At 39.6% G+C, this 27,655-nt stretch overlaps 2 protein-coding genes across 2 annotated transcripts; both read left to right on the top strand.

Annotated features, from left to right (window-relative positions):
• Positions 1-412: 412 nt before the first annotated feature.
• On the top strand, positions 413-8,242 carry LOC311509555 (protein NLRC3-like; the record flags this gene model as incomplete). Its single annotated transcript, XM_084574790.1, has 10 exons — positions 413-501; positions 586-672; positions 1,017-1,145; positions 2,475-2,643; positions 2,787-3,015; positions 3,189-4,974; positions 5,595-5,771; positions 6,534-6,544; positions 7,622-7,686; positions 8,207-8,242. 10 exons carry the CDS (start codon positions 413-415, stop codon positions 8,240-8,242), a joined length of 2,778 nt encoding a protein of 925 aa, XP_084430916.1.
• A 13,028-nt stretch (positions 8,243-21,270) lies between these two features.
• Positions 21,271-26,654, top strand: LOC311509138 (NLR family CARD domain-containing protein 3-like; the record flags this gene model as incomplete). Its single annotated transcript, XM_084574202.1, has 4 exons — positions 21,271-21,307; positions 21,470-23,255; positions 25,257-25,433; positions 26,477-26,654. 4 exons carry the CDS (start codon positions 21,271-21,273, stop codon positions 26,652-26,654), a joined length of 2,178 nt encoding a protein of 725 aa, XP_084430328.1.
• Between the last annotated feature and the right edge of the window lie 1,001 nt (positions 26,655-27,655).

The raw sequence follows: 27,655 nt of genomic DNA, 5'->3' as shown, positions 1-27,655 counted from the left end.
TTTAAAACATACATTTAACTGCATAAATCATATACATAGTATATCTATTTTCTCTCAGACTGGTCAGGCTCTGTTTTCTCTCATCACAGCTGGTGATTCTTTTAACCATGGGCTCATTTGTTAGATATTAACAGTGATTAACATTCTGGACACCGATCAAAGTACAAACTAACACACCTTTCACATCAGATAAAAGCTGTAAAGTGTTGTAAAGTAAATTGAAAGTTTTAAACATGTTCTTTCGTTGTGTTGCATTCTGGACATCTCCAGTCAAATTGAGAGTCATTGAATGTTTTGGGGGTTCTTTTAACAACAGAAATGATGTCACAAATTTGATGTTCAGGTGAATGATTTGTGTTTCCTCTGCAGGTGAAGGTTGAATGTGTGTGTGAGCTGATGTGAATGCAGCAGCATGGATCAGTGTGAGGACAGAGAGGAGGGAGTCCCTCCCTCTAAAACCACTCTGAGTGGAGAACATGAGAACCAGACCAAAGATCAGAGGTGAGATGAATATCTCTAACTATACATGACTCTTCTAAATGTCAGAGCTCAACTCTCAAATCACAGCACCTTTATCTTTCACAGTAATGAACCTGAACGTGAACCCAGCCGTGTGACCTTAAAGAGCTACAAGTCGAAGGACAGTGTATCTGAATATAAACAAAAACTAAGGTGAGTTGTTAGCGTCACTTCAAAAATTTAATGAGCAGACTCTCTTTAACCTGAACCCAGCTGTGTGTCCTACAAGAGCGACAAGTCGATAGATATCTTAATTAATTTTAAACAAGAACAGGCTGCTTCTGCTGCAAAGAGGTGAACATATTTAAATGCAGTAATACACATTAATTCACTTTGTTTTAAACTATTAAATCTCTGTGCATGTTTAACCTTGAACTCCTTCAGCTTCTACACTAATCAGATAACAATCAGTTCAACACTGTTCCTTTATAACTGATCTGCAAAAGTAACCAGGACGTTTATTCTGACATCAGAAAACTTTCTGTGTTGTGTTGAAGAACAAAGCAGCAGTTAAGACCAGAGACACCTGAATCTGAACCTGGTCCCAGCTGTGTGTCCTTCAAGAGCGACGATTCGATGGGTCGCTTCATTGATTTTAAACAAGAACATCCTTCTGCTGCTAAAAGGTAAACTGTTAATAAAACAACTTTCATCTCTCTTCATCTTTGGGTTCATCCTGTTTTGTCAGTTTTTGAAGCTTTGCTCTCGTTGATTTTACAGCTGAGGTCCTCTATAAGCCTCCATGTAAACAAGCCCATGATTATTTCATTTAGTTGTGACCTCTGTGTGTTTGTCTGCTGCTCTTCATCTTATAGATTCTCCCTTAGATGATTCACAAGATAAATAGAAAGATATAAATGTAAATCAAAGACATATTGAACTAACACGGCATGTAAAGCAAACATTAATAGTTTAGACTACATTCAGCTCTATTCTCATAACGCATGTTCAAGTGCAAGACAAAGAAATGCAGTTAGCATCTAACCAGAAGTGCAGAAAGAGTAAGTGCAGACCATGAACATATGTACAGATATACATATGAAAATTTTAAATTAAAACAGACCATGTTACAGTGTACACTGTGACTATAGACTTCAGGATGTGTAGAAATGTTGCAGCAGGATATTTACAGAATAGAACTTTAGTTCGTGGAACTTATTACATTTGCATTTACAAACTACAAATTATGGTTAAGAGCAAGACACCTCACTGACTAAGACAATCTGGCAAGGACAAGGGGAATGAGACAGGGTTCAAATACACTAGGGTGGAGACAGTAATCACAAAAGAGGGGAAAAAACAGGAAGCAAAACTAACAGAAACACAACAGAAAACAGTACAAAGTAAAAAAGGAAATAGATAAAAATAAAAACAGATCCTGACAACATGCATATAAGTAGATGGGAAAAAATATCTAGACATATAACTCACAGTGAATTGTAAAATGGAATTCAGCAGTTAGGGAATGCAGAGTGCAAATACAGACAGAGTAAGTTGTTGCTGGAAAGATTTAAATTATAAATGCTCAGTGGTCATGCAGACATAAAGCTCTGGCTTGGACACTATAGAGGATGAAAAGAGCTGATTTTTTGTTTATTTAACAAAGATCTTGTAAAATGACTGACACAATTACTGTCACCTTAGAAGAGGTGAGAAGTGGATTATAGTGATGTTGCTGTGTAATGCTGTATGTTATTGTGGTGAAGATGATCTTGAGCTGGAGAGGGAAAACTGTTGTTGTATTTGTGTTCCAGTTTGAATTCATAGTCGTGAACTTCAACTGATTCCTCAAATACTGAGGTTGTGAATATGAACAACATAAAGGGTTTTCGTTGCAGGGCGTCATGTTCAAGTCTTCAATACAACAAAGAAACATTGAGAATGAGTTAGGGTCTTGTCAGGACATGTCTCAAGGTTTTCTGGGTTCATTGTTGAATCTGACCTGTGTTTATTAGGAGGAAGCTGGAAAATCAAAACTCACCTGAACCTGAAACCAGCGGAGTGTCCAAGAAAAGAGGCTGGATTGAAAAGAAAGATGAGAAATCAAGAAAAAGGAGTCACCCAGAGGTTCTCAGTGGTCAGTCTGTTGATCAGCATCAAACACACCTGGACTCCATATTTAAGGTCTGTACATGGACAACAACTACTTTCCATCATCTCCATGCTGCTCTTTGTAGACCAGTGGACTGTCAGTCTGTCCAACATGGATCTGATGTTTGTCTCCATGATTTCAGTCTGGTTGTCATTCATATAGTTTTCTGTTTCAGCTGCTGGAGGACAACATTGTCACTTTTGTGATGAAGGAGCTGAGTAAGATTCAGAGGGATCTGAGTCCAGATTACCCAGAATGCTTAGAGAGTCAGAGGGAGGATGAGGAGGTGTTGGAGGGTGAGGATGAAGAGCAGAGGAAGAGCAGCAGAGATGCATTTGTGAAGATCACACTGAACTTCCTGAGGAGAATGAAGCAGGAGGAGCTGGCTGATCGTCTGCAGATCAGTAAGAGGATTTCTCTCAACATTGAACCTGATAAATAAATTAAGCATTTACTGATGTCTCAAAATATGAAACAAAATATATTCAAACACTTATTCTTCAGGGGAATGAAATGTTAGACTATTTACTATGTAATATACGTAGGTGTGTGTTTTATTTCTTGTTTGTTCCTTCAGAACATTTTGCTCCAGTTTGTCAACGTAAACTTAAATCTACTCTGAAGGAGAAGTTCCAGTGTGTGTTTGAGGGGATTGCTAAAGCAGGAAACTCATCTCTTCTGAATGAGATCTACACAGAGCTCTACACCACAGAGGGAGAGACTACAGAGGTCAATGATGAACATGAGGTCAGACAGATAGAAACAGTATCCAGGAAACTACATAGACCAGAAACAACCATCAGACCAGAAGACATCTTTAAAGCCTCACCTGGAAGAGATAAACCAATCAGAAGAGTGATGACAAAGGGAGTGGCTGGCATTGGGAAAACAGTCTTAACACAGAAGTTCACTCTGGACTGGGCTGAAGACAAAGCCAACCAGAACATCCAGTTCACACTTCCATTCACTTTCAGAGAGCTGAATGTGTTGAAAGAGAAAAAGTTCAGCTTGGTGGAACTTGTTCATCACTTCTTCACTGAAACCAAAAAAGCAGGAATCTGCAGGTTTGAAGAGTTGCAGGTTGTGTTCATCTTTGACGGTCTGGATGAGTGTCGACTTCCTCTGGACTTCCACAACACTGAGATCCTGACTGATGTTACAGAGTCCACCTCAGTGGATGTGCTGCTGACAAACCTCATCAGGGGGAAACTGCTTCCCTCTGCTCGCCTCTGGATAACCACACGACCTGCAGCAGCCAATCAGATCCCTCCTGAGTGTGTTGACATGGTGACAGAGGTCAGAGGGTTCACTGACCCCCAGAAGGAGGTGTACTTCAGGAAAAGATTCAGAAATGAGGAGCAGGCCAGCAGGATCATCTCCCACATCAAGACATCACGAAGCCTCCACATCATGTGTCACATCCCAGTCTTCTGCTGGATCTCTGCTACAGTTCTGGAGGATGTGTTGAAAACCAGATTGAGAGGAAAGCTGCCCAAGACCCTGACTGAGATGTACATCCACTTCCTGGTGGTTCAGATCAAAGTGAAGAAGGTCAAGTATGATGGAGGATCTGAGACAGATCCAGACTGGAGTCCAGAGACCAGAAAGATGATTGAGTCTCTGGGAAAACTGGCTTTTGATCAGCTGCTGAAAGGAAACCTGATCTTTTATGAATCAGACCTGAAAGAGTGTGGCATCGATATCAGATCAGCTTCAGTGTACTCAGGAGTGTTGACACAGATCTTTAAAGAGGAGAGAGGACTGTTCCAGGACAAGGTGTTCTGCTTCGTCCATCTGAGTGTTCAGGAGTTTCTGGCTGCAGTCTACATGATCCACTGTTACACCAACAGGAAGACAGAGGTTTTGGAGGACTTCCTGGGACAAAACTACAATGACTCAACTCTGGATGTCTTTCTTAACAGAGTCATGGAGAAATCCCTGCAGAGTATAAATGGTCACCTGGACCTGTTGGTTCGCTTCCTCCATGGCGTCTGTCTGCAGTCCAACCAGAGACTGTTAAGAGGTCTGCTGGGTCAGACAGACATCAGTCCAGAAAACATCCAGAGAGCCATCAACAACCTGAAGAAGATGAACATGGACAACACTTCTCCTGACAGAAACATCAACATCTTCCATTGTCTGATGGAGATGAACGATCTCTCAGTTCATCAGGAGATCCAAGAGTTCCTGAAGTCAAAGAACAGATCAGAGAAGAAACTCTCTGAGATCCACTGCTCTGCTCTGGCCTACATGCTGCAGATGTCAGAGGAGGTTCTGGATGAGTTGGACCTGAAGAAGTACAAAACATCAAAGGAAGGACGGTGGAGACTGATTCCAGCTGTGAGGAACTGCAGAAAGGCTCTGTGAGTCCAGATGTGATTAACATTATAAATCAGTTTACATTAGTTCAGTTCTTTAAATGTTCACACTATAAAATGATCACCCTATGATCACCCTAACAGTTTTTAACTTGTTTATTGCAAACATTACATGTCAGTTGTATTTTGTTACAGATGTTCTCCAGCTCTTTCAAACACTGTGAGAATGTAGATTTAATTCTGTTTATCTTCCTTTATTTAAATATACAGTATATTAGAGCTGTTAGTTGATTAATATAATTATATATATATAATATAATTAATCTGTTCTAAATGTGCCTTTATCATTTTAATCATGATGATTTTGTGTAGTCAGATGTGAGATCAGATCAAATCGGAAGAAGCCTAAATGTAACACAATTTACCTCCATTCATTTACAGATTAAAACAAAACAAAGTTTAGAAGTCTGCAGGTTTAAGAAAAACTGATGAGAATTATTGTGTCATGTCAGACAAGAAGCTGAATCACTGAGGAAGGTGAAGGTGATGGTGAAGAACAACATGTCAAACAGGATGAGTCCAACTGTTAGTCTTCAAATGCATGAAGTAAATAATGAAGTATCTTCATTCATATTACCATATTTTATATGTATGTGTCATGACAGATTTTCTGGCTGTGGACTCTCAGAGAGTCACTGTGAAGTTGTGGCCTCAGCTCTGAAGTCCGATCCCTCCCATCTGACACATCTGGACCTGAGTAACGACAACAACCTGAAGGATTCAGGAGTGAAGCAGCTGTGTGTTGGACTGGAGAGTCCAAACTGTAGACTGGAGACTCTGAGGTCAGCTCATTGAATGATTTTATCAGATTAAACAGTCCTCTTTTCAGGGTTGACAGATAGAAAATGGAACACAAACAGTTGGTTTAAATGAAGGAGCATCATGTTCCTTAATATCAGCAGGTGTCTCCTCAGTCATCGGTGGTTTGTCTGATCAGTCTAGATCAGTCTAGTGTTCACATGTACATTTAAAGAGTTACTGGAGTCAGTGATCATTCTTTCTGTTCATACTGTCTGTGAAGAAACTCATCAAGTCATTTCTTACAGTGTAGTTGAGTGAGGCAGTGACCACTTCAGAGTCAGTGTGGAGAGCAGGAATTATAAGAACAAATGTACATCTGACTGTTGTTTGAAGACAGACTTGAAAATATGAACTTCTCCTTTAACATTTTAACAACACAAACCTACTGAGATACCAAATACAGGAAGAAGAAGGTCATGGAATCAATGAACTAATGAACAGTTTGTTTCCCAACATGTGTGATTTATATTGATCGTGTAATGAGAGACTTGACTGAGGTCAGCAGCATGTTATTGATCTGTGTTGACATGAACAGTTGTCTGAATGTTGTGTTGATGTTTGGATGGTGTTTCTCGAAGGCTGACATGATGATGATCCACAATAACACAAGGACAAAGTCACTCTACTCATTTTAGAGAACAGCTCATTGATTAGGACGTAGTAATGTTGGTCTCAACATTAAAACCTGAACACGTCTGATTGATTGTCAATGATTTTATTAACATCTTTTATTCTTCACTCAGATTGAGTTGCTGTAGGTTGTCACAGATCAGCTGTGATTATCTGGTCTCAGCTCTGAAGTCCAACCCCTCCCATCTGAAACATCTGGACCTGAGTGTAAACAACCTGCAGGATTCAGGAGTGAAGCATCTGTGTGGTTTTCTGAAGAGTCCAGACTGTAGACTGGAGAGTCTGAGGTCAGTTCACTGGATGTTGTTAAGGAAAAAAACAGATTTGAGGTTTGTATTGAACTAACATCTTATCTGTAATGCTTAATAATTTAATCAAGCTGTAGTTTGTAAAGGGAACAAGGGCACAGCAGCATGACCCATGGATGACCCACATGAAGTTAAAAACACAGGCAGTACACAAAGGAAAGGACTTATTTCAGATAATGGGAGCTGCAGGATGTAGGACATGTGATAATAACATCATCCAGTGAACAGAACACACGTTGTATTGCTGATTTTTGTGTACGTGTTCTTTAAAAATACACAAAGAAGATGGTGTAAAAACAACTGTGGCTCATGAGGAAAATGAAGGTGTGCCTTTGATGTCTCCCAGTCCCAGTTTTACTCCAGTGTTTTCTTCTGGCTTGGTGATCCACTTGTTCGCTCCTTCCGTGACGTCTGGTAGTCTTGCTGCTAGGCCTACCATATCCAACAACCATAGCACATACTGGTCATGTCCTGTTGCTTTTATGTCCAAAGGACATATTGTAGTTTGTCCATATTCATTGTCCTGCATCCACTGATTTGCATATGGTTTCCCCACATTTCTTCTTTCACTCCTCTGCTGTGTGTTTGATCTCTTCTCCGATGCCATTCCTGGGTCTACTTCTTTTTGGAGTTGAAATATTTCACTTTCCACATTTTTCAAATGTGTCAGCATTCTTCGCTCTGTATCTTTACAATGTTTGTTGAACTCAGCTTTCAAATATTGTGTTTCTATTGACTCTGTCAAGTGTATGCATGGTGCCCTCTTGTTGCAGTCTCACTCTGTGCACATTATCAAGGCTCCCATATCGTTTCAGTGACTCTTTTTTCCTTGGTCTTGACTCTATTAAGTCCTCCTGACTCTCTCATGTGATATTCTCTTATGCTGGTGTTAGTCGGGTCAGAGTATGCCAACACCCTCTTTGGTGTTGTTTCCCTTCTGGATGTTCTTGGTCTAGAGGTACTACAGTATCTTCTTTTTTCACCATTGTACCACAGTGAATCCGGCAACCAGAGTGGTAACACCAGCTAATGGAACTCCTCATGACTGTTTACAGACAACTAATAGACACCAGTAGATTATAAGAACCTAGATTACATGTTGAATTAAAGAGGTATAGACTAATATCTGGCCCTACCCTGTACTTCAATATTTTCTTTGACTATGTCTGTTACTATGTGGATCTGATTTGTTTAATTACAAACTAAACTTAATTTATGTTCATACACAATTTCTATCTTTGAAGATGTAAATTTTTTCCTGCTGATATTTTCTCTTATCTTGTTTAAATTTAGCCTGTCATCTCAAAGATGAGGCTGACATTATGATGATCCACAATAACACAAGGACAAAGTCACTCTACTCATTTTAGAGAACAGCTCATTGACTAGTGCGTAGTAATGTTGAACTGAACATTAAAACATGAACACATCTGATTGATTGTCAATGATTTTATTAACATCTTTTATTCTTTTTTCAGATTGAAGGACTGCAGATTGTCAAAGATCAGCTGTGATTCTCTGGTCTCAGCTCTGAAGTCCAACCCCTCCCATCTGAAACATCTGGACCTGAGTAACAACAACCTGAAGGATTCAGATGTGAAGCAGCTGCTTAGTCTTGTGAAGAGTCCAAAATGTAAACTAGAGAGGTGAGTGGAGGGTTGGAGTCAGTCCATACTTCTTTCAGTAGTATTGTACTAGACACAGTATCAGAAGTGTTTCCTAGAAACCTGCTGCGGCTTTCTTCAGAGACGCTGTCAGAGGAGAATGAAGACAGAACGACAGAGACAACAGTTAGCCAATCAGATCATCCTGAAGCTTGTTGTGTTCATGTTTTCAGGAAATAAATCTGGATTCCTGGATCTGGATTGAGATCAGTCTGACTGAAGCCTGTAAATCACAGAACCATCATTACATTTAGTAACCATTTGGTCTTTATACAGAGCAGAACCTCTGCTGAGGTCCAGTCATCACATCTGTATCTCTGTCGTTAGTTTCATCAGATATCTTCAATGTTTATTAGTCAGCTGATGCTTCAGAAACACATGAGATGTTCATCAACACACTCAGACTCTTTATTTAAATGGAACAGCTGTAAATCCATCACTAGAGTGTTTGTGCAGTAATGAAGCGTTCATGACTCTCAGCAGTTTATTTCCTCTGTGGACTTGAGAGAAATCTGCAGAGGAAACAGACTTGATGCTAAAAGTTTCTGCAGGTCTGTGAGCTTCCAGCTCCAACACGTTAACATGAGAGCTGAAAGGAAGCTGGCTGAGCTCCACAGCTGCTTTGAGCAGGACTGAAGTCCCTGCTGCTCTTTATACTGGATGTGCTGCATCACTGACTGACACCTGATGAAAAGGAGACTCTGGAAACACTAAATCATCTCCTCTGTTGTTTCTTGTTCTGTCTGCAGCTGTTGGCCATTGTTCTCAACATGATGATGTGTGCTGAGAGAGGATGAGCTGAGTCCTGATGACCCAGAGAGGTTGAATCAGCAGCAGCTAGTGTGTAGAGAGACTCTGACTGGACCATGTTACTGGGAGGTGGAGTGAAGAGGAGAGCTTCATCCAGATGTTTTTCCATTTAACATCATCAACAGAACTGCACTACATTAACAAAAACGGAAACAAAAACAAACCAAATATTCTCTCGTGTAAACCTGCCAGCATCAACAATTCTTTCTGTTGTTTCTCACCGTTGGTATTCTCACGTCTGTCTTCACTTGTCAGTCCATTCAGTAGATTCCAGCGTCTTAGGACAGTTGTCTTCACCAAATCATCATTTCAGATGCTTTAACCTGCAGATGACTGAAAGATTATTCTTTAATGTACAGCAGGTCAGAGTCACCAAGAAACCAAGAGTCATTATTTAGAGTTGGTTTTTGGTTGTTTTTCTGTATTACTTGGAAATTATGGTAAATCACAGATTGTGTTTTAGGAAATTATGAGTCAGAATTAGTTGTAAAATAGATTATTTGTAAAATAAAGTGTTTCTAAACCATTAAAAAAAAAACATGAATTCTGATAAAAGACAATATTATAAAATGTACAGGTAAATGTGATTTTTATATTTTGTATATTATTTTCTGTGTTGAAACTGGCAGGATGATTTCTTGGCCTGTGTGTTCATGAACTTTAATAGTTGTCAGGAAAATGTAATTAAAGTTAAAATGTGATAATATCTTATTTTAATTTTGTTTATAAAGCAAAATTAATCACTTCATTTCAGGTTGTAACTGAAGATTAATTGATTGTGGATTTATTTGTAAAGTATTTGTTCTTTGAGAGTGTGAATGATTTAAGTACTATTACATCACATTGTTTTATTAATGATAATCAAATAATAACTGTCTGAACACATGTTTTTTTAAACATTTTTTTTTTATGGAAAACCGGATTCTTACAGCAACCAACAATTACAGGTGTGAGAGTAAATATAGTGCATTCAAAATATAAAATCTTTGATATTTCCTGTGGTACAAACTCCAATAAAAATGTGAAAAAAAAACAACAACAAACAACTCTGTCACTGTCATTGACAACACTGCAGTAAATGTGAATGTGTGTATTATTGGATGTGGACAGTTGTAGTTACTGATAGTGACCACTAGAGGCCAGTGATCATGATAGTTTCTGGGTGCCTTGCAGGTCACATTGACACCACGAGAGGGAGACAAATCTCCATCACAGGTCATTTGAACTTTGATGATTTTAATGTTTTTATGGTTTGAGAAGAAAAGATTTTTACTGAGGGAGTCATAGGTGGTTTCTTTATATGAAATAAGTGATTGATTTCATGTGAAGATGAAAAGCGATTTAAACCATATCTAATGTAATCCTACTGTTTTTTTCTTCTAACCAATTCCATAAAAGGCAAGAAAATACTGTTAAAACAATTAAACAACACACTGCAGCAACAGAAGCTCAACAGATGAACATAGTCATCATCCTACTGCTGTCTCCACTTTCAGTTCATCATTCAAGGACAGTTCAGGGAAAACATGATGTTTAAGTGCTGTCTTGTTTTGCTGTTTACCTGAATGTATACATTAGTCCTCATCTACAAGGTCCCACTGCTACATGTAAATAATGGTTTGATCAGACGCAACAGTGTCCACATTTTAAACTACAATCTGTTAATTTAATACTATAGAAGAGATCAGTGACATAGCAGACACTCACTGTGTTCAGTCAGGAGAATAAATCCTGTTCTTTGTTTTCAGTTCTCAGCTCACTTTGTGTCTGTGTCCTCTTCCTATCAGTGACTGTCATGTTGACTCTCTTGCAGTTCACTATCTCACCACAGGAGGTCATCAAATCCCATCAATAACCTGCATGGTCTGGAGTCAATTACTGAATATTTACGAAGGAAAAGCATCATAAACGCGTTTTTCTTTAGATATAACACTACAGACCATGTTTTCCTACAACGTAGACACTATCAGATGAGTGTTTCCAGAAGCCGTCAGTCAACATGTTTATCATGAGGGTGAAAAAACTGAATCCTTCACAGCAGAGTTCTGTTGGACTGAGGATTTATTCAGATTATTTACTTTAGTAAAAGCACCACACTGTAGTAAAATACTCCAGTCCTGACAATCAGTATCAAAGGTAAAAATATTCTCTGTGACATTATTATAATTATCAGCATTAAGGTTATGCCATTTTAGTAATTATTATTAAACTGGCTTAAATTGAAAACTGAAGACACTGACATAGAAGATCCAACACACGAAAGAAATTAGAGAAAGTTATTTCAAACTGACAATAACAGTAATTAAATGAACAACAAATGTCTGATAAACTGTCATCTTATTGTGAAAATCTACATCCTTCCTTCCTGTTCTACCTCCATCACAGGTGAACTGACCCTTGTTCCAGGAAGTAGCTCACCTGTTGAGTGTCCAGGTGTGGAGTAGAGTCTTCTTCAGCTTTTTGGACTGGTTGAAAAAACTGTAAGTTTGATTTGTTTAAAGCTTTAATTTTGCCTTTGTTTCTGTTCTGTAATGTTTGTAGAAGATGTTCACTTCTTATTTCATTAATAAGTCTGTATTACTCTGTTTGAAGATCATTCTACATTTTTATTAGATAAATGATTCACTGGAGGATCAGATTCAATTAAATTAAATGATTAAATCTTCATTAATCTTGATCCAGCCTCAGATTTAAGTCTAAAGTTATTTTCACTTTCGTCAACATTGTGTCGCAGATCTTTTTCTCTGTGTAAACCTCCGTCTGAAGATAAAGTCTGTAGTTTATAATGTTTAACTCTTTCACATCAGCTTAGTTCCAGCAGAAATACGTCAGAAATAGTTCACATTAACTGAGACGGATCTGAAAATGCAAAGTAAAGGACTAAAGGAATTCGCCATTTTGTGTCTATGTGTGTGAGAACTACAGAGACAGGTGTGCCTCGGGAGCGCGCATTGATTCAGGTGAACGGTTGTTACTCCGCTTCAGTTTCATTCATTCATTCATCGTCTGTACCCGCTTATTCCTGTTAAGGGTCGCGGGAGTCTGCTGGAGCCTATCCCAGCTGTCGGGCGAGAGGCGGGGTACACTCTGGACAGGTCGCCAGTCTATCACAGGGCCCAGTTTCATTCAGTTTAGATGATTTATTCTTCATAATAACAACCTGTTTTCCTCGATAACATTCTTTCTTTATATTCACCAGAATTGTTAGACGTGATCTAAAGTATTTGTAAAAATAAAATGTGATAATAGAACAGAGACTGTGTATTAGAAGGGGATAAGTTGGCTTTATCGTAACATTGCTTCATCATTGATTCATTGGAATCAAACAGTATGATGATCAGCTGATGTGTTTGCTTTCTTCACAAATTAAACTGCCTCATGTTAATTGCAGAATAAAATCAAGTGTTGTGCTGCTGTTTCCTGTGAAACCTTTCAAAGTAAAACGTTAAGGTTCTTGATGCAGTTGCAGAGTCTGTGTCTGTTTTCACTTCTGCAGCTTCATGACCAATGATGTCGATGATTTGATGTTCAGGTGAATGATTTGTGTTTCCTCGGCAGGTGAAGGTAGAAAATGTGTATCCAGACCAGAGGTGAGATGAACATCTCTAACCGTCCATGACTCTTCTCCATGTCAGAGCTCAACTTTCAGCTCCTTTATTATCATCATTAATGGTTACAGACCTGTTGCTCTCACTCATTTTAATACAAAGAACATTGAGAGACTAGTATTGAGACATGTCAAAGCCACCTCACTCCCTCCCTCCCTTCTGAACACTAAGTTAAAAAAAATAATTCTGGACTTTATGAAGTGAAGAGCTGACCCCTCTTCCATCCTCATTTTTAGAGACTGTGTTGAAAGACTCCACAGCTTCAAGTTTCTGGTAACCCACATATCTGACAACCTCTCCTGGTCGATTAAACTTCAGCTGTCGTGAAGGAGACATTACAGCGCCTGCACTTCCTGAGAGTCCTGAAGAAAAACAATTTGTGTAGTAATCTGCTGGTGGGCTCCCACCACTCTGCTTTAGAGAGCATCTTAACTGTCTGACTGTTCTCAGCAGATGATGAAAAAACACTACAACTGGTCATCAACACAGCACAGAGGATCATTTGTTGTCCTCTGCCAGCTTTAGATGATATTGCAGACGCTTGCTACCTATCAAGAAAATGAATAAACATTGTGAATGATTCTTCCCAACCTGGCCACCACCTGTTTGACCTAAAACTATTGAACAGTTTTTTCTCCAAAGCCATCCAGTTCATCAATAAACACACTGAGTGACTATAAAAGCCACCTTAACAATATAGTTAATATTTATTATGGTCTGGGTTTTAAATGGGATTGTTTGTGATTGTGTTTTGTAGAATATTTTATGTTCATATTTGTTCTTTTTTAAAGCAGTGATATGACGAGCATTCACAATTTTGTTGTGTCCTGTATACATTGACAAAAAAGGCCTTTCGATTAAATTTATGTAATTTCATTTCATTATTTACAGGAAAGAACCACAACCCAGATAAAGTTACTCTAAATATGTAAACATGTTCAAACTTAAGATTCTCCTGGATGCTATTATTGCACCATTTAACTGAATATCTGAGCTTCAGTGATTTCATCATTATTGTTTTTCTTTCAGGATCAATCAGAGACCAGACTCACCTGGACCCAGTTGTGTGTCCTTCAAGAGTGACCAGTCGAAACAGTATTTTATAAAGTCTAAAGGACCAGATTCCCCTGATGATCAGAGGTAAACTGTTACTAAGAGTATAGTGTTACTGGTTCATCTTTGACTGTAATTTGTTGGATGGATGGGAATTTATTGGACATGTATAATTGTCTTGTTGAATACTGGACACTGTCCTGTCCAACCAGTCTGTTTCAGATGATGACCAGTGAGACATACATGAGACTGTTATATTCTCTGTTCCTGTTGTTCACAGATCTTAAAATAACAAATGGCTGGTAGTTTGGTTCATTTAAACTTTATCATCAAACAAGAATGTCAGTGTTACAGTAGTTGAAGTAATATCCTGTTACACACTCATCCTGGTCTGTTTACAGTGGGATTTCTAAGTGCGTGTAGTTATATATATTTCTGAATGTTGTGGATGTGGATGTACAATGTGTGAAGACTGATAGTTGAACTTTCTCTGTCTGCTGTTTCTTTCATCAGGTGTCTGCAGGTTTTTACCAACATGGAAAGGTATCACCCTCAACACCCTCACATTATGAATGAATTCTTATAACAACAGTGGTACAACATTGTATAGAGTCATAACTGAGAATTAACCTGTATTCTTATAGAGGAATTAAAGGGTAACGTCAATAGAAATCATTTGGTTTTACAAGACTAAATACACATCAACAAGCTGTTTATAATTAGCAATTGAACTGGAACGAATGCTAGCTGGTAGCATCTGCTTAAATGAAAGATATGGACACAACAATGGCTTCCAGGTTCTGGCCACCAATTCATTAATAAACAGGATAAGATGTTACAATCCCTTGTGCCATGATCCCAGGTAAAACACATCTGGGAGCCCAGCCCAACTGAAAACCAGTGGGCAGGCTAGCAGCCAGCTGGCCAGCTACCAACCAACAAGAAGACACCAGATACCTGTGCTAGTCAACAGCAGCATGCAGTATGCAGTGTATCATTGGGGTTTTCAAGTGGGCACCTCCCTTCGCTCATGTTTTGTTAAGTTAGGCCCACGACACCTCAAAAAGGCTTAACAGTAAATTCCAGCATCCTGAAGTCACCCCCCTCCATGCTGCTACCACACAACCCCGTTTTTCCCACCATTCAGTGACTTTCATCAACCCAGAAATTAACCGAGCCCTTTTTATGCAGAAATCATACTTAATTGAATCGTATTGTATTGTTGTATTGTGATGCGCTCCACTGATGCGGTCTGAACCATGACCAAAATACAGTACATATGATTACAACTAATCAAATAACAGTTACGGTCCTATAATTTGCCCCATGCTGCTTAAGCAACACAGCCTTGTATGGGAAAGGCATATTGGAGCTCCCAGTAACTACCCTAACAGAGGAGTTTAAGTGTGCTAAGGTTAGACTGGAAATAATCTCACTCAGTCGAAGGATCTAGTGGTTAAGAGCGCGCACAGTTAAAACAGGGAGGAAGTATAACCCAAAAGAGGCAGTACAGCAAGCACACAAAGCCCTTAGGCATAGGGATATCATAGGCAATGTACAGCAAGGGAAACTTACGGAGCGCAACAGTCTGGTATTGTGACCGTATTGGTTGTTTGGCTCAACGGGACACTGAGACATTTTCTGATACATGAATTTATCATCCTTTCTAACTTTTCTACTTTTGAAAGAGGAACCTCATACACTGTCAGTGGCTACATTAGCCGGGGCAATAAATCAAATTCCAAGCACCATAACTTTAACTTTCCTGGGAGCCCTGAGCGGTCTATGCTTAAAATGCCTTGAATCATATCCTGCCTCAACCCTTCAAACGGCGCTTTATTACTGAGACTTGCATCATACCATCTCCCGAAACTCTTCACTGGCCTCTTCTAGTACATGGACTGGTTGACATCGTAGTCATCATGTCGTCCACGTAGGCCCTAATTGGAGGCAGACAAAGCCCTCCCTGCAGCCTTTTTCCACCGACCACAAATTCTGAAGCCCTAATAATGACCTCCTTTGCCATTGTAAAGGCTAGTGGAGAGACTGTACACCCTGCCATAATGCCTACGTCAAGTTGCTGCCACGCAAGTAGTGTTGGTGAGGTAATGTCTTTTGTCTTTGTCTCCTAGGAGTCATCAGAGAGAAGACTCTGCTGACCTTAAATCTGAACCCAGCTGTGTGTCAATGGAGACTGATCGATCAAAGGGTGTTGATATTAACTTTAAAAGACAAAAACCCTCAACTGTAAAAAAGTAAGAAGTTGTGACTGTCTTCTGGAGTGTATATATGTGAAATACTATGTTCACTAGACTTTGTTGGACTTGTTGAATATTAATAATTAGTGAATTTCTCTCAATCCACCAGGATGCAGCAGAAACCACAACAAAGCTGTGTGTCTATGAAGAGCGATCGATCAAAGGGTGTCGACATTAACTTTAAAAGACAAGAATCCTCAACTGTAAAGAAGTAAGTTATGAATGAATTTAAAATGAATCCACATTTAACATCATGGTCAGATGTACTCTCCTGTACAAACAGTTCAATGTCTATGTTGTCATCATTGGCTGGCAGCATAAGCAGCACTTTTAGACTAGGTGTTGTCACTCTATGATTTCAGAAACCTTTGAAGTTTACATGTGTGAAATACTATGTTTATCATGTGGAGCTTCAGACTTTGTTGGATTTGTTGAATGTTGATAATTAGTGAATTTCTCTCAATCCACCAGGATGCAGCAGAAACCAGAACCCAGCTGTGTGTCTATGAAGAGTGATCGATCAAAGGGTGTCGACATTAACTTTAAAAGAACTGTAAAGAAGTAAGATATAAATGACTTTAAATCATCACTGACAGATAGCAGCACAACTCACCCTCAACACCCTCACATTATGAATGAATTCTCATAACAACAGTGTTACAACATTGTATGGAGTCATAATTGGGAATGAACATGTATTCGTATAGAGGAATTAAAGGGTAACGTCAATAGAAATCATTTGGTTTTACAAGTCTAAATGTGCATAAACAAACTGCTTACAACTAGCAGTTGAACTGGAACGAATTCTAGCTAGTAGTATCTGCTTAAATGAAAGATATAGACACAATGGCTTCCAGGCACTGCCCACCAATTCATTAATAAACAGGATAAGATATTACAATCCCTTTTCTACCTCTGTCAATGGCCACATTAGCTGGGGCAATAAATCAAATTACAAGCACCATAACTTTAACTTTCCTGGGAGCCCTGAGCGGTCTATGCTTGAAATGCCTTGAATCATTTCCTGCCTCAACCCTTCAAACTGTGCTTTACCACTGAGACTTGCATCATACCATCTCCCCAAACTCTTCACTGGCTTCTCTAGCACTGTAGGCACCACCTCATCATTTATAATCAACCTCTTGTGTACCACCTTTCCTTAAACAATTGAAATACTCCTAGATTTACTAGACTTCACTTTCATCCTAGCCCACTGTAGATTGCTGTTTAGCTTATCCAGCAATCTTCTGGTACAAGGAGCAGTTGACGTTATAGTAGTCATTTTGTCCATGTAGGCCCTAATGGGGGGTAGACAAAGCCCTCCCTGCAGCTTTTCTCCACCTACCACCCATTTTGAAGCCCTAATAATGACCTCTATTGCCATTGTTAAAGCTAGTAGAGAGATTGAACGCCCTGCCATAATGCCACATTTTAGTTGTAGGCAACCAACAATAAAAAAATGCTGTAACTGTGATCTGACTACACCATTTCAGCATGGTAACTTTTTTTTAACACAGTCTGATTGACTATAGACTCACGCAGTTCATTACATTAAAGACAGCCAGTGAGCGTCATCTTGTGGTCAGTCTGGTTTACAGCTGGTCTCTGTGATCTGCTCTTTCTAGTTTTCATAGCAGCTTCAGTAACTGTGAGGTAATGATTTTCATCTTTGTGTCCTAGGAGTCATCAGAGAGAAGACTCTGCTGACCGTAAACCTGAACCCAGCTGTGTGTCTATGAAGAGTGATCAATCAAAGGATGTCGGCATTACCTTAAAAAGGCCAAAACCCTCTATTGTAAAAAAGTAAAGTAGTTGTTACTGTCTTCTGGAGTTTATCTATGTGAAATATACTATGTTCACTGTATGGAGCTTCAGACTTTGTTGGACTTGTTGAATGTTGATAATTAGTGAATTTCTCTCAATCCACCAGGATGCAGCAGAAACCAGAACAAAGCTGTGTGTCTATGAAGAGTGATCGATCAAAGGGTGTCGACATTAACTTTAAAAGAACTGTAAAGAAGTAAGATATAAATTACTTCAAACTGTCACTGACAGATAGCAGCACAACTCACCCTCAGTACCCTCACATTATGAATGAATTCTCATAACAACAGTGTTACAACATTGTATGGAGTCATAACTTTAAATGTACCTGTATTCGTATAAAGAAACTAAAGGGTCACGTCAATTAGAAATCATTTGGTTTTACAGGTCTATATGCACATGAACTATATGTATACTATATATAAGTATTCTAACTATACTATAACTATATATAACTATAATTATATATAACTATAACAGATATACTATATGCTTATAACTAGCAATTGAACTGGAACGAATGCTGGCTCATAGCTGCCTGTGCTTGCTGTTCTGCCTCTTTTGGGTTCCACTTCCTCCCTGTTTTAACCATGGACACTGCACTCTTAACCATTTGATCCTTTGACTGAGTGAGAGTCATTTCCAGTCTAACCTTAGCACACTTAAACTCCTCTGTTAGGGTAGTTGCTGGGAGCTGCAATATGCCTTTCCCATACAAGGCTGCGCCGCTTAAGCAGTGTGGGACACGGAGCCATTTTCTGATACATGAATTCATCATCCTTTCTAACTTTTCTACTTTTGAAAGAGGAACCTCATACACTGTCAGTGGCCACATTAGCCAGGGCAATAAATCAAATTGCAAGCACCATAACTTTAACTTTCCTGAGTGGTCTATGCTTGAAATGCCTTGAATCATTTCCTGCCTCAAACCTTCAAACTATGCTTTATCGCTGAGACTTGCATCATATCATCACCCCAAACTCTTCACTGGCTTCTCCAGCACTGTGGGCACCTCATCATTGATAGCAAACCTCTTATCAACTACCTTTCCTTTAATATTTTAAATACTCCTAGATTTACATGGCTTCACTTTCATCCAAGCCCACATAGGTTGTTGTTTAACTTATCCAGCAATCTCCTAGTAAATGGAGCAGTTGACGTCGTAGTCCTCATGTCGTCCATGTAGGCCCTAATTGGAGGGAGACGAAGCCCTCCCTGCTGCTTTTCTCCACCTACTCGTCCATTTTGAAGCCCTAATAATGACCTCCATTGCCATTGTAAAGGCTAGTGAAGAGATTGTACACCCTGCCATAATGCCACATTTTAGTTGTTGGCAACCAACAATAAAAAGGTGCTCTATCTGTGGTCTGACTACATAATTTCAGCATGGTAACTTTTTAGCACAGTATAATGATTGACTCTAGTGTCACTGAGTTCATTAAATTAGAGGCTCAACATCATCCGGTGAGCGCTCCCTTGTGGTCAGTCTGGTTTACAGCTGGTCTCAGTGATCTGCTCTTTCTATTTTTTAAAGTAGCTTTAGTAACTGTGAGGTAATGCTTTTCATTTTTGTCTCCTAGGAGTCATCGGAGAGAAGAATCTGCTGACCTTAAACCTGAACCCAGCTGTGTGTCTATGAAGAGTGATCGATCAAAGGATGTTGAAATTACCTTTAAAAGACAAAAACCCTCGACTGTAACAAAGTAAAGAAGTTGCTACTGTCCTCTGGAATTTGTATATGTGAAATACTATGTTCATCATGTGGAGCTTCAGACTTTGTTGGACTTGTTGAATGTTGATAATTGCTGAGTTTTTCTCAATCCAGCAGGATGCAGCAGAAACCAGAACCCAGCTGTGTGTGTATGAAGAGTGATAGATCAAAGGGTGACGACATTAACTTTAAAAGAACTGTAAAGAAGTAAGATATAAATTAATTTATAACCTTACTGACAGATAGCGGCACAACTGGTCTTCTACATCTGACATTTAAGGACTCTGAGAGGAAAACAGTTCAGGATGCTGTCTGTTCTGGCACCTGAACATGTAGCAAGACACACGTCACCAGACAGCTAAACACTTTAACTTGACTGAAGTGGCTAGGTAGCTTCAATGACGATTAGGCAGGACATAAGTTGTCAACATGAACTTGTATGCCCATTTATTGAAAGTAAACTGTTTTCATGAGGTCAGGTTATTTGTAGTAGTGTGAAACACAAAGCTGCTCCAAGGTTTACACAGGCAGACGAAACTGGGTGAAAAAAGAAGTCTTAACCCATGCCTCCTGATCATGTGACCAAAAACATGTGACACTGAACAACAAATGAGAATGCAAACATCTAAAAAAAACATGAATAAACTGCATTCCTCTTAAAGGCCTATGGGAGGTGCTATAACAATTTAACAGAACAAACACCTGTAACAACACACTGTCTATTTGTCCCTGTGGTGAAGTGATTCTATAGCAGTTGTTTGGAAGCCGGTGGAAACCATTTTCTCACAGAAAGATGAAGAACTCAGTTATCTGAAGGAGCGTTGTATGTAAAAGGCTTGAAAGATGAACTTTAGCGACACACTCACCATTGACACCAGTGCTCACATATGTATTTCAACATATCCAGATCAGTTGTTTGTATTAGTGTTCAGCAGCAGAGAGTAGATGTTTATGAAACTCAGTTTAAGTACAAAAAATGATGATTGAGACATGTGGACTTTCGGTGATCCTCAGTCATCAGGTTTAGAATTGATCACTGGTTTCATCTCCTCATGAAAGTCAGAATGGAGATTATTATGATCAGAACATTCACTACAGAAAACATTAACTCATAGTGGTTTACGTTTGTGAGGAAACCATACATTGATTACAGATGGTGCAGACAATAATGTGAACTAATTGTTAACGATTCATTCACAGAGTGGAGCAGCAGAGCTCAGATGTTCTCAGTGGTCGGTCTGTTGATCAGCATCAAACACACCTGGACTCCATATTTAAGGTCTGTACATGGACAACAACTACTCTCCATCATCTCCATGCTGCTCTTTGTAGACCAGTGGACTGTCAGTCTGTCCAACATGGATCTGATGTTTGTCTCCATGATTTCAGTCTGGTTGTCCTTCATATAGTTTTCTGTTCCAGCTGCTGGAGGACAACATTGTCACTTTTGTGAAGAACCAGCTGAAGAAGATCCAGAGGGATCTGAGTCCAGATTACCCAGAATGCTTAGAGAGTCAGAGGGAGGATGAGGAGGTGTTGGAGGGTGGGGATGAAGAGCAGAGGAGGAGCAGCAGAGATGCATTTGTGAAGATCACACTGAACTTCCTGAGGAGAATGAAGCAAGAGGAGCTGGCTGATCGTCTGCAGAGGAGTAAGAGGATTTCTCTGAACATTGAACCTGATGAATAAATTAAACATTTACTAATGTCTCAAGAGATAAAACAAAATATATTCAAACACATATGAGAATTAAAAAATAGAATACTTGCTGTGTAATTTAGTGATATATTTTATTTCTTGTTTGTTCATTCAGAACATGAAGTTGCAGTTTGTCAACGTGAACTTAAATCTACTCTGAAGGAGAAGTTCCAGTGTGTGTTTGAGGGGATTGCTAAAGCAGGAAACTCAACTCTTCTGAATGAGATCTACACAGAGCTCTACATCACAGAGGGAGAGACTGCAGAGGTCACTGATGAACATGAGGTCAGACAGATTGAAACAGCATCCAGGAAACTAGACAGACCAGAAACAACCATCAGACCAGAAGACATCTTTAAAGCCTCACCTGGAAGAGATAAACCAATCAGAAGAGTGATGACAAAGGGAGTGGCTGGCATTGGGAAAACAGTCTTAACACAGAAGTTCACTCTGGACTGGGCTGAAGACAAAGCCAACCAGGACATCCAGTTCACATTTCCATTTACTTTCAGAGAACTGAATGTGTTGAAAGAGAGAAAGTTCAGCTTGGTGGAACTTGTTCATCACTTCTTCACTGAAACCAAAGAAGCAGGAATCTGCAGGTTTGAAGAATTCCGGGTTGTGTTCATCTTTGACGGTCTGGATGAGTGTCGACTTCCTCTGGACTTCCACAAGAATGAGATCCTGACTGATGTTACAGAGTCCACCTCAGTGGATGTGCTGCTGACAAACCTCATCAGGGGGGAACTACTTCCCTCTGCTCACCTCTGGATAACAACACGACCTGCAGCAGCCAATCAGATCCCTCCTGAGTGTGTTGACATGGTGACAGAGGTCAGAGGGTTCAATGACCCCCAGAAGGAGGAGTACTTCAGGAAGAGATTGAAAGATGAGGAGCAGGCCAGCAGGATCATCTCCCACATCAAGACATCACGAAGCCTCCACATCATGTGTCACATCCCAGTCTTCTGCTGGATCTCTGCTACAGTTCTGGAGGATGTGTTGAAAACCAGAGAGAGAGGAGAGCTGCCCAAGACCCTGACTGAGATGTACATCCACTTCCTGGTGGTTCAGACCAAAGTGAAGAAGGTCAAGTATGATGGAGGATCTGAGACAGATCCACACTGGAGTCCAGAGACCAGAGAGATGACTGAGTCTCTGGGAAAACTGGCTTTTGATCAGCTGCTGAAAGGAAACCTGATCTTCTATGAATCAGACCTGACAGAGTGTGGCATCGATATCAGAGCAGCCTCAGTGTACTCAGGAGTGTTGACACAGATCTTTAAAGAGAAGAGAGGACTGTACCAGGACAAGGTGCTCTGCTTCGTTCATCTGAGTGTTCAGGAGTTTCTGGCTGCAGTCTACATGATCCACTGTTACACCAACAGGAAGACAGAGGTGCTGAAGGACTTCCTGGGACAAAACTACAATGATTCAACTCTGGATGTCTTTCTGAAAAAGGTCATGGAGAAATCCCTGCAGATTATAAATGGTCACCTGGACCTGATGGTTCGCTTCCTCCATGGCATCTGTCTGCAGTCCAACCAGAGACTGTTAAGAGGTCTGCTGGGTCAGACAGACATCCGTCCAGAAATGATCCAGAGAGCCATCAACAACCTGAAGAAGATGAACATGTCCAACGTTTCTCCTGACAGAAACATCAACATCTTCCACTGTCTGATGGAGATGAACGATCGCTCAGTTCATCAGGAGATCCAAGAGTTCCTGAAGTCAGAGAATAGATCAAAGAAGAAACTCTCTGAGATCCACTGCTCAGCTCTGGCCTACATGCTGCAGATGTCAGAGGAGGTTCTGGATGAGCTGGATCTGAACAAGTACAACACATCATGGGAGGGACGACAGAGACTGATTCCAGCTGCGAGGAACTGCAGAAAGGCTCTGTGAGTCCAGATGTGATTAACATTATAAATAAGATTACATTAGTTTACTTCTTTAAATGTTCACACTGTAAAATTATTACCCTATCAAACTGTGTTTAACTTGTTTATTGCAAACATTACATGTCAGTTGTGTTTTGTTTAGATGTTCTCCAGCTGTTTCAAACACTGTGAGAATGGAGATTTTTCAGTTGGTTGTGTTTAAAGCTGTTAAATTAATGTAAACATTGCATTTATTATTTCTTACATTTCACATTTTTTTTTCTTCTGTTTATCTTCATTTATTTATCTACAGAGTATATTAGAGCTGTCCATTGAATAATAGATTTAGACATTAATTAGCCATTTTTAATCTGTTCTAAATGTGCTTTAAAGGGATGTTTTCCACACTTTATCATTTTAATCATGATGACTTTGTGGAGTCAGACGTGAGATCAGATCACACTGACAGACTGTGTGGAAGGAGCCTAAATGTAACTCATCTGTGTTCTCAGTCATCCAGGTCATGGTATATCCAAAAGGTGTTTAAAAAAGGCACCAGGACTTGTGGAGTTTTTAAATTTCAACTGTGAATGGAGTTGAAACTTCTTGTGGACAGAAGTTAAGACTGTAATGTAAATTGATGGCAGATTCTACACTGCATGGCCAAAAAAAAAAAAAAAAGGTCACACACTCTAACATTTCATTGGACTGCCTTTAGCTTTGATTACAGCACACGTTCTCTGTGGCATTGTCTATAAGCTTCTGCAATGTCACAAGATTTATTTCCATCCAGTGTTGCATTAATTTTCCACCAAAATCTTGTATTGATGATGGGAGAATCTGACCACTGTGCAGAGCCTTCTCCAGCACATCCCAAAGATACAGTAGGCACTAGGCATGATGGGAGCATCATTTCATCTGCCTCTCTTCTTACCCTGATGCGATGGTTCCCCACTATCCTTCCAGTTTTTGATAATGCGTTGGACAGTTCTTAACCCAATTTTAGTAGTTACTGCAATCTCCTGATGTTTCCTCAGATTGATGCATGCCAGTGATTTGAACCTTCTCAAACAGATTAACATTTTTTCCACAACTACAGGATGTATCTTTAGATATGGTTGTTTAAGAAATAAGAAACTATTCATTGGATCAGTTGGGGTTAAATAACTTGTTGCCAGCTGAAAGATAACCACCCATGCAGTAATTATCCAATAGGAGGCTCGAACCTATTGGCTTAGTTAAATCCAAGTGGTTACTTTTTTTTCCACGAAGCAGTGTATCTCAGTCCATCTCCTCTGTTTAGAAAAGTTTTTCCAATCTGACATAAATGGCTCCCTTTACTCCAGGGAGTGACCATCTGTCTTTTCTAAAGATTTGGATGTTGTTTTCTTCAAAGGAGAGTCATTTCTCCTTAAGGTGTAGGTGGACCATTTCCTGAGAGCTGACTCGCCTGTGTTGGGACAGGTGTTTGTGGATGGGTTGTTTGGTTTCCCTCATGTAAAAGTCTGTACAATCCTCACTGCACTGTGTTTTACCGAGTTTGAAGTAAACTGGAATGCAGTGTTTCCTGGTGCACTTTACAACAAAATAGTTTCTCCGATACACCAGCCACGTAGGAGATGTCAATGTTCTTCCTCTTGTTTTTCTTCTCCTCTCTGTCCTTTCTGTTATATCTTTTTGAGCCTTTGGCAAAGTCCCAGATGGGATATCAACCTGTTTGGAGTGTTGGTTTGAGGACTCTGCAAGTCCAGTTGCATTCTCTAAATGCTTTTTGGATACTAAACGTAACTCCATTTATTTCTCCATTCATTTGCAGATTTAAACAAAAAGCTTAGAAGTCTGCAGGTTTAAGAGAAACTGGTGAGAATTATTGTGTCATGTCAGATAAGAAGCTGATTCACTGGTGTGAAGAACAAAATATCAAACAGGATGAGTCCAACTGTTTAGTCTTCAAATGCATGAAGTAAATAATAAAGTGTCTTCATTCATATTAACATATTTTATATTTATGTGTCATAACAGATTTTCTTACTGTAGAATCTCTGAGAGTCACTGTGAAGTTGTGGTCTCAGCTCTGAAGTCCAACCCCTCCCATCTGACAGAGTTGGACCTGAGTGACAACTGCAACCTGCAGGATTCAGGAGTGAAGCAGCTGTGTGTTGGACTGGAGAGTCCAAACTGTAGACTGGAGACTCTGAGGTCAGTTCGCTGAATGTTTTTATCAGATGTTTCACATGTACATTTAAAGAGTTAGTGGAGTCAGTAATAATTATTTCTGTTCAAACTGTCTGTGAAGAAACTCATCAAGTAATTTCTTACAGTGTAAGAAATTACTTCTCCTTTAACATTTTAATGACACAAACCTACTGAGATACCAAATACAGGAAGAAGAAGGTCATGGAATCAACGAACTAATGAACAGTTTGTCCAACACGTGTGATTCGATATTGATCCTGTAATGAGAGACTTGACTGAGGTCAGCAGCATGTTATTGATCTGTGTTGACATGAATAGTTGTCTGAATGTTGTGTTGATGTTTGGATGATGTCTGTAGAAGGCTGACATGATGATGATCCACAGTAACACAAGGACAAAGTCACTCTACTCATTTTAGAGAACAGCTCATTGATTATGACATAGTAGTGTTGATCTGAACATTAAAACCTGAACACATCTGATTGATTATCAATGATTTTGTTACTATCTTTTATTCTTTATTCAGATTGAGATACTGCAGTTTGTCAGATATCGGTTGTGATTCTCTGGTCTCAGCTCTGAAGTCCAACCCATCCCATCTGAAACATCTGGATCTGAGTGGAAACCCGCTACAGGATTCAGGAGTGAAGCATCTGTGTGGTTTTCTGGAGAGTCCAGACTGTAGACTGGAGACTCTGAGGTCAGTTCACTGGATCTCTGTTACTATTGTGAATCTGACTAGTTTAATTACAAACTGAACTTAATTTATATTAATACAGAACTTCCACCCACAAAGATATTTCCTCCTGGTGATATTTTCTCTTTTGTTGTCCTGCATTTAGTCTTTCATTTCAAACATGAGTGTTAGTTGAAAGTGTAGAAGGCTGACATGATGATGATCCACAATAACACAAGGACAAAGTCACTCTACTCATTTTAGAGAACAGTTCATTGATTAGGACGCGGTAATGTTGATCTGAACATTAAAACCTGAACACGTGATTGATTATCAATTATTTTATTAACATCTTTTATTCTTTATTCAGACTGATTCGCTGCAGTTTGTCAGAGATCACCTGCAATTCTCTGGTCTCAGCTCTGAAGTCCAACCCCTCCCATTTGAAACATCTGGACCTGAGTAAGAATAACCTGAAGGATTCAGATGTGATGCAGCTGCTTGATCTTGTGAAGAGTCCAGACTGTAGACTGGAGACTCTGGGGTGAGTGGAGGGGTGGAGTCAGTCTATATTTCTTTCAGTAGTATTGTACTAGATAGATAGATAGATAGATAGATACCATCTATCTATCTAATACCAACTGCACATTATTATTGCACCCTGTTATTGCAGACTATTTAGAGAGGTCAGAGAGTCAGGAAATCAGGAAACTGGCTGCGCCCCCCTGTCTTTCAGTCCATTTCCTTTTTGTCCTCCTCCCCCCAAGTGAGTGGTAGTTAAACAGTTTGATGGGATGGGGGGACAAAGGAGTTTCTCACTCTATTTGTCCTGCACTACTAGACACAGTATCAAAAGTGTTTCCTGGAAACCTGCTGCTGCTTTCTTCAGAGACGCTGTCAGAGGAGAATGGAGACAGACTGGACAGAAAGACAGAGACAACAGTCAGCCAATCAGATCATCCTGAAGCTTGTTGTGTTCATGTTTTCAGGAAATAAATCTGGATTCCAGCTGAAAGCCTTACTAGATGAATAGATGACAGTGGTCCTCATTCATCAAATCTGATCTCAGACTGTTTGTTCTCTCACCTCAAAACTAAACAACTGATCAGTTTCATCTTTGAACACAGCACAGCTCTGGGATCAGTCTGACTGAAGCCTGTAAATCACAGAACCATCATTACATTTAGTAACCATGTGGTCTTTATACAGAGCAGAACCTCTGCTGAGGTATAGTCATCACATCTGTATCTCTGTCATTAGTTTCATCAAATATCTTCAATGTTTATTAGTCAGCTGACGCTTCAGAAACACATGAGATGTTCATCAACACACTCAGACTCTTTATTTAAATGGAACAGCCGTAAATCCATCACTAAAGTGTTTGTGCAGTAATGAAACGTTCATGACTCTCAGCATTTCCTCTGTGGACTTGAGAGAAATCTTACTTGATGCTAAAAGTCTGTGAGCTTCCAGCTCCAACACATTAACATGAGAGCTGAAAGGAAGCTGGCTGAGCTCCACAGATGCTCTGAACAGGACTGAAGTCCCT

Source organism: Chelon labrosus (genome assembly GCF_963514085.1).
Source record: "Chelon labrosus genome assembly, chromosome: 24".
Lineage (NCBI taxonomy): Eukaryota > Metazoa > Chordata > Actinopteri > Mugiliformes > Mugilidae > Chelon > Chelon labrosus.
Note: the sequence above shows the minus strand (reverse complement) of the source record. Positions and strands in the feature narration are given on the sequence as shown.